A 14,013-nucleotide genomic window follows, 5' to 3' on the forward strand; every position below is an offset into this window, starting at 1 on the left:
CGTGAGACCGAACGGTATGTCAGTGGCAGGTCAGATTAGTTAATCTATATCCGGCGATTGAGTAGGCATTCCACTGATAAACAGTAGAAGATGCAGTCACGCTATCTCCCACTAAATATGTTTACACTCGATGAGGGACGCATTTCATTAGAAAGTTAATTACCCATTAAATCCGAATCAAAGTAGCCCCCCGCAAATATTGATCTTGTAAACTATTTTTGGGCAATGAAGGTAATCTTCTAAAGAGCAGAAAGATGAATTCAGTGTAGTACTGTACTAGGAATTCAGTTACACTATTATCGATTTGATTAATTAGAGCTGATTCAACGTTGAATTTGAAGGAGTGAATTTGATAATGGATAGAATAGAGGATTTTTTTGAAAAGAACAAGCTACAGAGCAAAAACGATTGGCGTACTAAAAAGAGCCATCAATTTAGCTACCGATCAATTGGTCTTCATTCAGCAGAATTGATAAATCGTTTTGAATAGCAGAGGAACATAGCATTTCATTCACAGGTACAGTTCTCACTGATCATACCTTTATTTTTTGTAAAGAATTGTGTGGAAACTATTATGAGGCATCACATGGGTTTACGGCAAATATTGGAACAGTATCCTATTGAATTACTGTCTGTATCCAGTTTATCTGATGAGAAGTGCCGTCAGGCTTTCCATACTTTGACCTTTACAGTGCTCTCTATCTCTCTCTCTCTCTCTCTCTCTCTCTCTCTCTCTCTTCCTCAATCTCTTTCTCTCGCCTTCTCTCCCTCTCTTGACTCCAGAAAATGTTGAAGCCACACCCACGCAATAAATGAACTACGTGTTCCTAACATTATTTGCTCAACTTTCATAACGAATGAAAGTTGTACCTTTTTGTGGATTGTTACACATTTTGAATGGCATTATCATCAAACGATTCACTTAATCTTTCACCTTAAGACTAGGTCGAGCATTCTCAACCTGATGAGTACTGGAATTTCATGAAGATAATAAATTTTAATAACATATTTCATAGTAGCTTCTTCGAAGTATTTCTCCTGTTTAGATAGCTAGAGGCTTTGGGGAGAATAGAGTTCTCTGGAATCCATCCGAGGATTTTAAGACATGGGAACCCGAGAAAATAAGCATCGTTGGATTAAATCAAATTCTACTAGACAACCAGAAATCGTAAATACTTTGGAATCATATATGATTTCAAAAATAAATAGAACATATTTATTCATGCGAAACTTTACGATTTGACTTTTGCGTGATAGAATAACCCACTCAACTACTAAATCTTGCAGGGTGAACTCCTGGTAAGGAACTTCTTCAAAATTTTCAATATTGGCCGTACAGGTGGTGATGAAAATTCAGATTTCAAAATCTCATTCCAGATTCAATATTATCGGACTGACTTCACTAGAGCAGAGATACCGTACCTAGGCAAACTTCAGTGCGTTTCAATTTAAATTCACGTAAAAAGTCCGCAATAATAATATGTTGCATGGCGTCATCGTTGGCTGGCTGCTGGAAGGGATGCAGAGATACCAGGTACAGCTACCCCTGACAAGGAAAACAAGAAGCTGAATTTGTGTGACAAGGTGGTGTGGAGGGGATAAGCTTCAGAGATGACGGCGGTAGTATGAGATGATGCGGGAGCGATGTGATGGAGTGCAAAGGGGAGGGGGAAGAGGTGAATGATTCAACCAGAAAATTGAATTCCAAGCAATGAACTACTTTTTGTCCTTTTCTATCTCTCTCACTATCACAGACCCTCACTTGAGTCCCCAGCCACATGAACCTAAATTTCTATCCGGAATACACCTCACTTCTTCCTTTCTTTTGTTTTCATCAACATCAAAGCGCTCCTCTTTCGAAAATGCAATTAAATTCGCGGCAAATTTCAGGCGGTGAAATAGAATTCATGAAAGAATACATATTTTCCAGCATCGCGCACAAAAGGTGTCTCGCAGCGCACAGTAATCTGGAAAAATTGAATTTTAACCTCTGGTCCGCGCGTGATTAAGAGGAGGTGTGAGCAGCACATAGCTCTTCAATTACCACAGCTGACTTATTTCTGTAAATTCTCATGAGAGACGCCATGCGAATATATCATCTCATCTCTGCACCTCCCTCACCACCGCATTCCACTCCTTTCTCTCTTATAATCACAACAACATTCCTACCTGATAATTGCTTCAATGGTTCCCTCAAGAGTCAGCAGTAGTTTGTTTTCTGACTTCCCATGTTGATAATTATTCTGATCTCTTCATTTGATTGATTATTTCACCTAATAATCTTCATTATACATCTTAATCATTAGCTTCATACTTCTACAACCGGAATCTATAGTAATTTGATAAACCATACCAGATTGTATTAGAATTCATACACTTAATTGACAAGTAGCAATTAATATTCCAATCATGAATCCTGAAATTCCTCGAGCAGTTGATTGTGATTATGTCGTTAAAATTTGGTGACAAATTCACTTGATTAAGGAACAATGAACAAATGATTATGAACAAATTCATGAAAAATGTTCGTATTCTTATTTCTCTTATCTTGAAATTCTATTCTTGGAAAATCAAACATCATATATGAAATAAAGCTTAGTTCGTAGTTAGTTGACTATAATCCCGATACTAGAATCCATTTTACAGATCGGTTGCTATTATTGTTGCTAGATGGTAGAGATAAGCATAATGCTAGTTGCTAGTAGATATTATCCTAAAACTGTCTGTTTTCAATAATATTGAGTTTCAGAGAGGAAACTTATTATATCTTTTCAATGTATCAAATTATAGAAATAAGCTGAGCTCATCCCACTAAGGTGTTCATGTATGAACATTCATAGTAGATATCTATATCAGTACATATTACTGAGGAGCGGTCATATTATTTTGTTTGTTGTTATTGTTCCAAAAATATTGAATAGTCTTACTAAAAGGGAACTATTTTTTACTATTATTAATATTTCATTCAATGAGCATTTGTTGGATTGTTCTTAACAACAAACTTTTATTGAGAGTTTAACATTAGCAAGAAGTGGATTAATAAAAATCTTGAAATTCAAGAAGACAAACTGAGAGATGAAATTTGGAGACGGAGTTGAACTCCAGAATCATCCATTTACTTTTTGGCCACCGTGGAAATAACTTTTCCAATACCGATAAGTAGGCTTTTCAGAAAGGAGACGCGAGAGTTTGAAGATACTTGACCTGCAGAAGTGAGCGATTCGACTTGGAAATATTTTATTGGAATGTGCAAATTATGTTAGGAAGCATAGCAATTCCATCTTCCCTCGACGCATTATTAGATTTTTGACAATAATCCAATTTCGAGTCGTTTGACATCCTCTGCAGCGGAATTTTGCAACGAGCGATTCCATTGGACGTCTGCCATAATCGGGCCTCATGCCCTGAACGATGAGCAGAAAATATTGTCGGAAACATTATGGACGCATAAAACTTTCCATTACAGTCGTCTCTTGCAAATCCGTTAGCGACCACCAGCTGATCATCACTGCCTCTCTTTCCTTTCTGCTCACCCTTTCATGCCCTTTCCACTAAATCGCTCTAATACTCCCTCAGTGTAGGCCCACATCATTCACGCATATTCATATTCCCCATTGTGGTAGTATTATTGCATTTTCTGAAAGAATCATACGAACAATCAAAATTGTAAAATGTTTTTCATATCCTATCTCACTTTCTATTCAATCAAACCATTTGTATCAGAACTCTCTACATTTTTTTAACTTCAGTAATAGCCTATTAAAATCCAGTTCAGCCTATAAAAATCATTTTTGAAATAGGCTTTGCTGTATTATTAACAAATTAAGTCATTAACAGTGCTACTGATATTGTTGACTACTGATAACTGATATTACTTCATTAACATTAGCATAAACATTCATTTACAGCCCTTCTACTACCACTTATTAGTAAAAATTTCTCTATAACGGCATTGTAAACCACTGTGTAACTGTTTAACACTAATTAATCTGATAAATAAAAATTTCTGTATAACTGCATCGTATTAATTTCTCACAGAATATGTACAGAGTAATGCAGAGAAGTTTGCTTATTTCAGTTATAATAGTAGTTCTACAGTACTTCGGTTATTTAGTATTGTAGTAGGCTAGTCCGGGAATAAAGGCCGCCATTGTGAGGGTGAGGATAATTACTTCCAAGAGTTGATAGCTCTTATACTTGGAGTTTTTATCCTTCTTTTTCAGTTGCTATTATGGTGGATCACGAACTTGCTGTGGAAATGTAATTTCCCAACAAGCATTCATGTATGTTGGATATTATTGGGTATGAAACTGAGTACATTTCAATATTCCATCTCATAGCTGTGTTCCTGAACGACAGTCAATAATGATAGCTTAAATGGGTGGATAATATTTTAAAACATGTGATTTGCAATGATAATTTTCACAATAACGTTTTCTTATAAACTCTCAATGCTATTATTTTATATCCTTGAGGAGAAAGAATGGGGTCGGAAGAATGAATGGTTCGTTGACCAGCGAACTTGATCTTTCCAATGACTTCGAGAATATGTGTTAGAAATTTTAAGATCATTGGTTAAAGGATTCGTAAGTTTTTATAGTGAACATAATTACAAACGAAGAATAACTTATAGATGAAGAATAACTTCTAAGACTTCCTGTGAAGATGTAATTTTCTAACAGTCATTCCATTATGTCCACATATTGTGTGGGCCTATCACTGGGTACCTATGAATAACTGACTATTCCTAAAATATTTCTCCAATATTTCTACTTATGGCTGTGTTGAGTGGGTGAAATACATTAAATGCATGTTATTTAAAATGAATAAATAAATTTTAAAGCATGTGATTTGCAATGGAAGAATTATACGAACAATTCAAATTGTATACTGTTCATCATAAATATCCTATCTCACTTTCTTTTCACTCAATCCATTCGTATCAGAAGATCAGAACTCTACAGCCTTTTCAACTTCAAATTTAATTTATTAAATTAATTTCATGTAACGTCGCTCCACTGTTCAATTATTGAAGGAAGAGTTCCAAAAGAAGATTGGATTTATATATGAACCAAATGACTATCATCCTATCATGCAGGCTACAATGGAAGATTTTCATTTTTCCATGTAGTAAGAATTGAATTGTAAGAGTTGTATTCTATCATAGAGTAGTTAAATACTTATGTGTTGTCTTAGATTCTATATAAATAAACAGGTGCTCAAATGAAACAATTGTTTGTTTCAGGATTTTGTACATGGACTATCGATATTATCGCGGGGCTCGTTGGATGAGAAACTTCGCTGGACATTCTCGCTGTACGACATCAACGGCGACGGGCGGATAACGCGAGAGGAGATGACTGACATCGTAAACGCGGTCTACGATCTCATGGGAAAGTACACCGAGCCGGGCATCGAGGATAATGCCGTCACCTCCAAGGTCGACTCCATTTTCCAGGTAAGCATTAGGGCGAGACTATATCAAGCGTTTTCTCAGGCGCCAACCCAATCGGAGAGCTTCTTGCCCTGCCGACTCTGAAAACGCTGTCTGAAAACGCTTGATATAGTTTTGGATACCACATTGCGTTTATCGTGGAATATTGCGTTTATTCTATTTCTCTTACTTTTATCTTTCCATCTTCCATCTTCTATAGATAATTATTTCACTTACTTTCATCTTTCTATCTTCTATCTTCTATAGATGATTCTATTCTACTATCTATCACTGATCATAAAAATCAAGCCTAAACCACTACGAGAAAATTTGCGTGTATCAAGTTCAAAAACTGATTCATTTTTTATTACTTGAATTTTTTTCGCTTTCATATTGAGCGCTCAATTATAAGCACAATATTGTTTTAATAATTAAAAAATAGGAGCTACATTTTTACATGACATTGAATCCAGCCAATTCAAAGAATATTATTGGAACTATTCATTTTCTCATCAACTTTTTGATAGCCGAAAATTAATTCGCTTCCCTATGGGACGCTCAACTACCGGAATAACGGAGAATATTGTTTGACAGATTGAAAATGAAGTGAATCTCTACGTGACAATTATATATTTCTTTCAAATCAGTTAGTAAACGTAAATTTAGTAAGTTAATTGGTTATTATGTGAACAGAGACTTTGGATGAAAGCTGTATGAATCAACAAACTCTTAGGTGTTATTAAACGATGGGAAGGTATTGTCAAAAACTTGCTGTCACTTTCTCTGGAGATGAATAATTCGACTTTCAAACTTAGTTACAACGCGGTTGCAAAGTTTCCATGGATTACTCGGATTGATTTGATTAATGCCACCAAGAGAGAAACATGAAGATGCTAAGTGGGAGGGAGATGGGAAAATGGTTCATAACAGGGAGGGAGAAGGAAAGAGAGGATCGGAAAATGAGTGAGACAGGATCAGCAAATTTTGAAATTGAGTTTGAGGAAGGGTTCTGTAACGAAATATTCGCTGGCGAATCAAACTCATCACCGTCCCATATATGAATACATCTGGTACTTCTGGAACTTCCCACTTTTAGACTTTTCCTTTGACATACACGTATTGACACGATTGCTGAGGGATTCAGCCTCTTCTAACAAATGGAGGTGCATTCCGAAATAGGTTTTCAGAAATGTTTGAACTAATCTGTTCAGTTCCCTATATCTTCACGCTACCACCCTATGAAATGATTCTCAAAGCCTTACTCATTCGAATATTCAAGATCATTTTTCGTTATATCATTCATTTTCAATAGATGATCAGCACTCTGCCAAGGAGAAAACACTGACAATAAAAATGTATTAAAATTTACTTGATAATTTTCAAAAATGTAATGAATTTCGTTCAGTAAATGCCTTTATTTTTGAAAGATGATCATGTCAAGTTTATTTTCAATTCAGTTTCAAAACCAAGCTATACTCTGATTGATATAATCGGTTTTTTAGATCATCTCTGGGAGAATATTAGAATTAGAAGTAGAAGATCAGTTCAGGTCGTCAAGAGAACTGTGTCTATATTAGAATGTGGAAGATAACAGAAGAGTGCAACATTTTTTCTCGTTTAATGATCCCAGATAAGTACTACTGTTTAGTTCATTTGAGTAAATTTCCTGCTTCAGTTGACTGATACACATCATTCTGAACTAATAATAATGATAACTAATCAAGATCATTCATCATCTTCTGTATTGCTAATTGTATAATATTATCCAACATTGTGATCATGAACATGAACATGAATGATCTCTTTTATGTGTCTTGAAATGAAATATTCTCAGGACCTAACTAGATGGTTCAGTTGGATAAGTTTGTTAGATAATTGAAAAACTGTGGATAACTGAGCCCAACTTGGAATGAATCTTTCTTTCAGTGTAATAAAAAAGAAACTGAAAGCATTTTGGAGATAGAATTCAACAGAATGAGTAAGCTATGCGGTTTTTACGACCGTCAACGAATAACATATCTGTATCAACAAGCGAACAATTTCAATTAAGCTCGCCAATAAATGGATTTATGGTAGCAAAAGATGACTTTACGAGATTTGATATCATAGTCATAATTTTTGTGTCATATCCCTACTGCTGTTCGATGTCCAACAACACAAGTAACATGAAGAATAGACCACTTCAGAGTTATTAAATGATTTATATTGGTTGTGGAGATGTGTGACCATTTTTTTCAAAAACGAAATATCTGTATTATTCTACAAACACCAAAATCCACTCACCATATTTTTTATGTGTGGGAAAATGAGGAGTGTTCATGTCGTTATTATTTTATAATTCATAGATAGGAAATATGTAATAGCTCTTCAACCGTTGGAGTACTGTAATCATTTTTCACCTTTATATTCTGTAATAAATGAGGCGAAACTGTAATCATTTTTTCTTTGATAACACATTAAGCTTATTGAACTTCTGCTATTGATCTTCTGCGATAGTCAAAATCATTCCATATTTTACCCCCGCATAGTTTCAAAACTGATGCAACTCAATTCCAAATTATTACTGATAGTTGATGACTGGTGACATCGATAATACTAGTAAAAAACTGGAAAATGATTGAATTATCTGGCAGTAACTATTAATAACTAACAATTGGTTAATCACTTCAAAACATAATACTGAATTGGATATTTTTTCAACAACAATATAGGATATTTTTCGAGGATCGAATAAGATAAGGAAAACCCCTGTTGTCTTTCTAGGGTTAAATTAGAGAGAAAGGTTCTTGCTGTGTCATTTATCATATTCAAAATAATCGCGGCTGTTTTCTGCTTCACAGTACCACCTCTGCTTCATTTGTCACAGAAAATTTGCAGAATAAACCACATATTTCATTCCAAACGATGCTATTACTTCTAACAACATCATTTAATTCAATAACAAAATTATCACATCAGGTAATTAGTTTATGATAATGAATGGAAGCTGCACTGTGACTGACTTCGGATACTCAGTATGCAACAATGGTCTGGGGCGATTAGATACGAGTTCATTGGGTTATCCGTTAAGCCCTATGGCCTACATGCATTGAGCATAATGCAATTGTGCAATTGGTGACAGGACAGCAATGTCTTGCTCTATCTCTCACCAGCAATGTCTTGCTCTATCTCTCACCACCAATATATGTCCAGCAATGTCTATCTCCTCAATTAATCGTTGATTAAACAATCAATATAATTTGAGTTCAATTTCGAATTTGGCTAACTGAATTCAGCAAACAATTTGTATGCTGATTCGCAATGATCAAATCAATTTTGCACGTTGATACAGGGAATAGGAGTCTTGTCTCTAGTTGAAATTACGCATACAATTACATGAGTCTTGACCTGCATCCAACTACTTGAAAATCCTTGGTTCTCTTACTGGTTTTTCACTTATATTCAAGAATATAATCGTTGAAAAATCCGGTTCTACAAATTAAATATAATTCAAATCAAATCTAGTAGTTTTTTATTCACAAAATCATATTCAAATTTATAAAATTAATTGAAGAATTTAACAGTGAATACTCTCCACAAAAACTTGAGTCTGTGAGTGGAGAGTGAGTGTTTTTGAGTTAACAACATTGAGATTATTTTTTCCAAGTTTTGTACATAAGAAACTATTATAATTGACTTTATTAACTTTCTTTTTTGGAGATTGTTCTTTTATTGAAATTGACGTTTCCCAAATATACTAACATCTCATTGAAACTCATAGAAATTCATCACATTCCAACCAGTGACATAATACATTCGACGTAATATAGTATACATTCGAGTAGTATCTATTCGACGCAATTGACTTGAATAATTACTTTCATTCTTTTCTCTGAAGCATGACAGAAGTAAAGACCCTTTGACTGCCCAAATTATATATTCAGGCGAGGAGGGACCTTCCCGAAAGGTACTCTACATCAACAAAAAGCCATACGAATTCACGTATATTTTTAAAGTAATTTGTTGTCATCAAATAGGCTATCCAATACAAAGATCACAAAGAGCAGAATGTATCGTGTAATTTTACTCCTGTAAAAACAAAGCTCATATAGGAAATATTCCACTGGTATTATGTGAATGAATGAGGCGGCATCCCAAAATTTAGAATAAATACGAGTCCAGTGGGCCTTGTGTAGCTGTAAAGGCAACGGTGTAAAGACAATATTGTCATCCGAGAGTCAAAGGAACTGTTTGAGTTGTGCTTCCAGCATCCCCCCCCCCCACCACCGGACCCACTTCTACACACATTGTAGCCAGCCTTGCTCCACATGCTCCATAAGCCCTTTTGACCAGCCGAATTGCCAAGAAGGCCTGAATCAAAGTCCACCACAAAGGCTCCACGATGAAAGCATTTCTCCTGCTTAATGTTGCCTTAATTTGCACACCAACTATCTCTTTCATCTCTGCTTCCCGAAATTGGATTGTTTTCAATCTGAAAGCGATTCAATGAAACGATCCTCATCAGAGCAGAGCTCGCTCGCTACTTTCCCTTCACCTTCCGGGAAAATCAATCATCCATTTTTCTTCCTTCGAGAAAATTGGGCTGTCATTTGTAGGTATAATTTCACTTATTGATCCACTCAATAGTAGATCAATACTGATTTGACAGATGATGAGAGGTTGTTAATGCTGAAATAGAAATAACATTGACTTTGGAAAAGCCTCTCAGTAGAGATCTTTTCCATATTCAGCATTGTGATCTATTTATACAGGTTATCTTAATAGTATTTTTGGTGAATTGACTAGTTTCACAATACACTACATATTTCGGAATATGAATGTCATTTTAAAAAATGTTATATAGCATAGTTTCAAAAAATGTTGTATAGTATAATATGATGAGACTTGTTAATAGCCAATATTCGAGAACATGTAACATAGTACACAGATTTATTCATAATATAAACTCATAGAGTGTGGAAATCAATTATTTTGACGTTAAGTAATTTTGAGATGGACTCATGAAGAATCAAGATAAACTTTACTCTTCTAGCCCCTTCACCTCTATGAGTTCAAAACGACAGGGACTTGACCTGTCTCACCTTTGCATTTTATTTGAATATTTACAGCTGAATTTCCTTTGAAATTCAGTATATCGTCGCTGGTCTTTCGATTCTCTGCGTCCTCCTCGGTTGCTCCAATTCTCTCAATATCGGCCTTCACTTGACTCCACCATTTCCGTCGAGGTCTTCCTCTCGGTCGTCGTCCTTCTGGATTTCTTTTCAACACTTGATTGAGATTTCTGTCCTCTTTTCTTCTCAAAACATGCTTAGCCCATCTGATCCTTCTACACTTGAACTCCTATACTACATCTGGCGCGTATGCTACAAGGTCTCGAAGTTCTCTGTTGTGTCTCTTCCTCCACTCTCCTCTCCACCCTCATTTATCATTTATTGCTTTATCAAATAAATTTGAGGATACTTGTCAAATAGTATCGAGGAGTAGATTTAGAAAAATCAGAGACGTAAAATTGCATCCCTTCACAAATCCATTTAATTAATATTATCACAACATCCAATATTATTCGAGCATTATCTTGAACATTAACGCTTCTTTATTTTATTTTTTATACTTTGCGGAATCATATCCTGAATCTGCTGTAGAATATCAGCGATTTTCATCTGCCAAATTGTCAAATTCTTCTCCAGCGTCTTCCAATCCATTGCTGCCAACTTCGAACCTTTTATGCGCAACTTTTTGTCTTCGTCTTCCATTGTTTTGATGCCTTTGGCTATCAGCTGTGCAGCCAGTTTGCGTTTTTCGTAAACTTTATAGATTTTCCTAAGGACCTTGTTCTCAAATACAATCAATTTTCTTTCCTTCCTTCTATCTAACTTCCATGTCACAGAACCGTAGAGAAATATTGGACTGGTTTTATACATTTTAATTTTTGTAGTATGTGATAACAATTTTGAGGACATAAGTTTGTTGCATGCATAGAAACATCTGTTTGCAATGTTTAGCCTATTCTGTATTTCTGTTACTTCTGTGTTTTGTTCAAAAAATTACAACGCCTAGATACTTAAAAGTGTCTACTTTTTCAAAGTACTGACCGTTCACTTGGAGAGGACCTTGGTCTCTGTTATCTCGATTTCTTGTGAAATGTACATATTTCGTTTTTGTATTATTTACTTCCAGTCCAATTTTCCCTGCTTCCTCCAGAAACACTTTTGCTAATTCACTTAGGTCAACTATGTTTTTCTGCGAAAATAACCATGTCATCAGCAAACGCTAGTATGTTGATTCCAGATCCAATTTTTATTCCTTCATCCCTATTTGTAATTTTTTGGAGTGTATCCTCGATGAAGAGAATTGAAGAGAATTGGCGAGAGCCCATCACCCTGTCGTACTCATGAATTTATCCTGAAAGACTCAGAGACTTGCCCATTCACTCGTACCGAACATGTAGCTTCTGCTATACTCGACCTGGCCAGGTTTACTAGTTTTTTTTGGGGGGGATTCCAAACTTCACCATCTTAGCCCACAGTTTCTCTCTGTTTATACTATCATATTATGATATAGTTCTTAACAAAAAGTATTTACGAGTTTTGAAAAATCATTCATTTGAAACAGGAAAACCAGGATTCTCAAATCACTCACAACTCAAATACATCTCCGATTCTCTACTTGGCGAATAGTGTGTGCCTGATTGCTAGTTCAGAGCCGTCACCTATGAAGTGGAAAACTATCTTTGCTAACCCTCTCGGAAAATATTCTACAAGCGCCCCTCTAATAATGTTGGTGACAACATACGACGATGAACATCCACAGATTTCGGATCCACTTAGTTTGTTTGTTGTTTTGAGGCGTAAACTTGCTGATTGGAAGTGAAGTACCCTCGATCTTGCATAACTTACTCGTTCTCGAATATTATTCCAAGTGTTGAAGATGATATCTCACCAATTGTGCATCTCAAGATGATATCTCACCAATTGTGCATCTCAAGATGATATCTCACCAATTGTGCATCTCAAGATGATATCTCACCAATTGTACATCTCAAGATGATATCTCACCAATTGTGCATCTCAAGATGATATCTCACCAATTGTGCATCTCAAGATGATATCTCACCAATTGTGCATCTCAAGATGATATCTCACCAATTGTGCATCTCAAGATGATATCTCACCAATTGTGCATCTCAAGATGATATCTCACCAATTGTGCATCTCTGCATGTGAGATCAGTGGAGTTCAGTTGAGTTCAGTGAAGACGTTGCGTCTAGTGCCTTGAAGCATAATACCTCCAAGTCAACCTTTTGTGATGTCATTAGAGAAAGATTAATTAAGGTTGAATTCCGACGTTGTGTAATTAAGACTTGATCTCGATGTTCTCTTTCTCGTCAAGGACCTCCCTCTCTTCGCACCTACCCACATCATCCGCTTGATTGATCGTCTTCATTCGCGGTCTTGCTTGGTCCATTTCCGAGACATATTCTCTTTCCAACTCCTCCTCTCCTCATTCTCTTCTCTTCTATCCTTCTCTGCCATTAACGTCTCGCAAGAGCTAGTTACTCTCCCTCTTGCTCTCTCCATCACTCCTCACAGACAGCCATTATCATTTCAGCTGCCAACATTTATACAAATGAGACAAGACTTTTAACCGAATATAGCTGTCATCAGCCTTTCTCAAACAAACCTTTCAAGATCCATTTTCGAGTCAAGTCGCTTCATTTTGTTAATAGCGTCTCATTCTGCCCGTTTTTCTGCGAATCAATCATGAAATCTCTGGGAAAACTCTTGCCTTTCTTCATTGTCTTGTACATTCGAATTAGAATCAAATTTCTTGAAGAAAATATGGATTTAGTTCGTCTTCATTTTCCGATAAATTATGAGTCCTAGAAAATATTCTATAGATGCTACTCTGATTTCTATCACAACTGGATCTGACTTAGAATATCTGAGTTTTCTTTCAAACAGTCCTAGAATTTCCCACGTTTTGAGCATTGCTTGAATATTCACTTGTGTTTTGAAACCTATACTGTATATTATCATCTCTCGAATATGTTTACATTCCGGTTAAAGAAGTTTTCATTTTTTCTTAAAAATAGAAGGTATTCATTTTTCAATTAGATAGTGTATTCGATGGTCCAATTAACTTGTATAATTGTGCCGAAACCATTAATGTTATTCGAAAATGAGTTTCAAGTTTGAATAAAAGTCTTCATTTTGTTTCATGAAGAAAACTTTTTTTTAAGTGGAAACACATTATTCGAAAGGTACGAATAATAGCTTCTCCAACTCCATGATGTAGACCTGACCTATTTCAACAGTTTATACCAATTCACCCGTTCATCTTGTGACTCATTCACCCACTCTGGTGACCCATTCACCAGACGTGTGAGCCCAATTCACATTTCAGCTCGTCTCGTATATTCCAGGAAGGGTGTGGCTCGAGTGAATGATTGTCTTAAAGCTGTTCCTTGTACGGCTAGGGCTAGGAGCAATAACATTTCAAATGACAACAACCCAGACTTGAACTTTATTACGCATAGACAGTTGGCAGAACTTTATGGGGCACAGGGAGTTGACAATAAT

The 14,013-nt window shown here is 35.8% G+C and overlaps 1 protein-coding gene across 6 annotated transcripts in view; it reads left to right on the top strand.

The window, feature by feature from the left end:
• LOC111047668 (Kv channel-interacting protein 4) overlaps positions 1-14,013 on the top strand; it is a 157,330-nt gene that overhangs the window by 132,719 nt on the left and 10,598 nt on the right. For all 6 annotated transcript variants that reach the window (XR_005571168.1, XM_039426889.1, XM_039426891.1 and 3 more), the window contains one exon: positions 5,246-5,458. Coding sequence is in view for 5 of the 6 variants with exons in the window: in XM_039426889.1 (XP_039282823.1) it covers positions 5,246-5,458 (213 nt within the window). In the remaining variant the exon portion in view is untranslated. The remainder of the gene's footprint in view (positions 1-5,245; positions 5,459-14,013) is intronic.

The sequence above is a fragment of the Nilaparvata lugens genome, chromosome 4 (genome assembly GCF_014356525.2).
Source record: "Nilaparvata lugens isolate BPH chromosome 4, ASM1435652v1, whole genome shotgun sequence".
Taxonomy (NCBI): domain Eukaryota; kingdom Metazoa; phylum Arthropoda; class Insecta; order Hemiptera; family Delphacidae; genus Nilaparvata; species Nilaparvata lugens.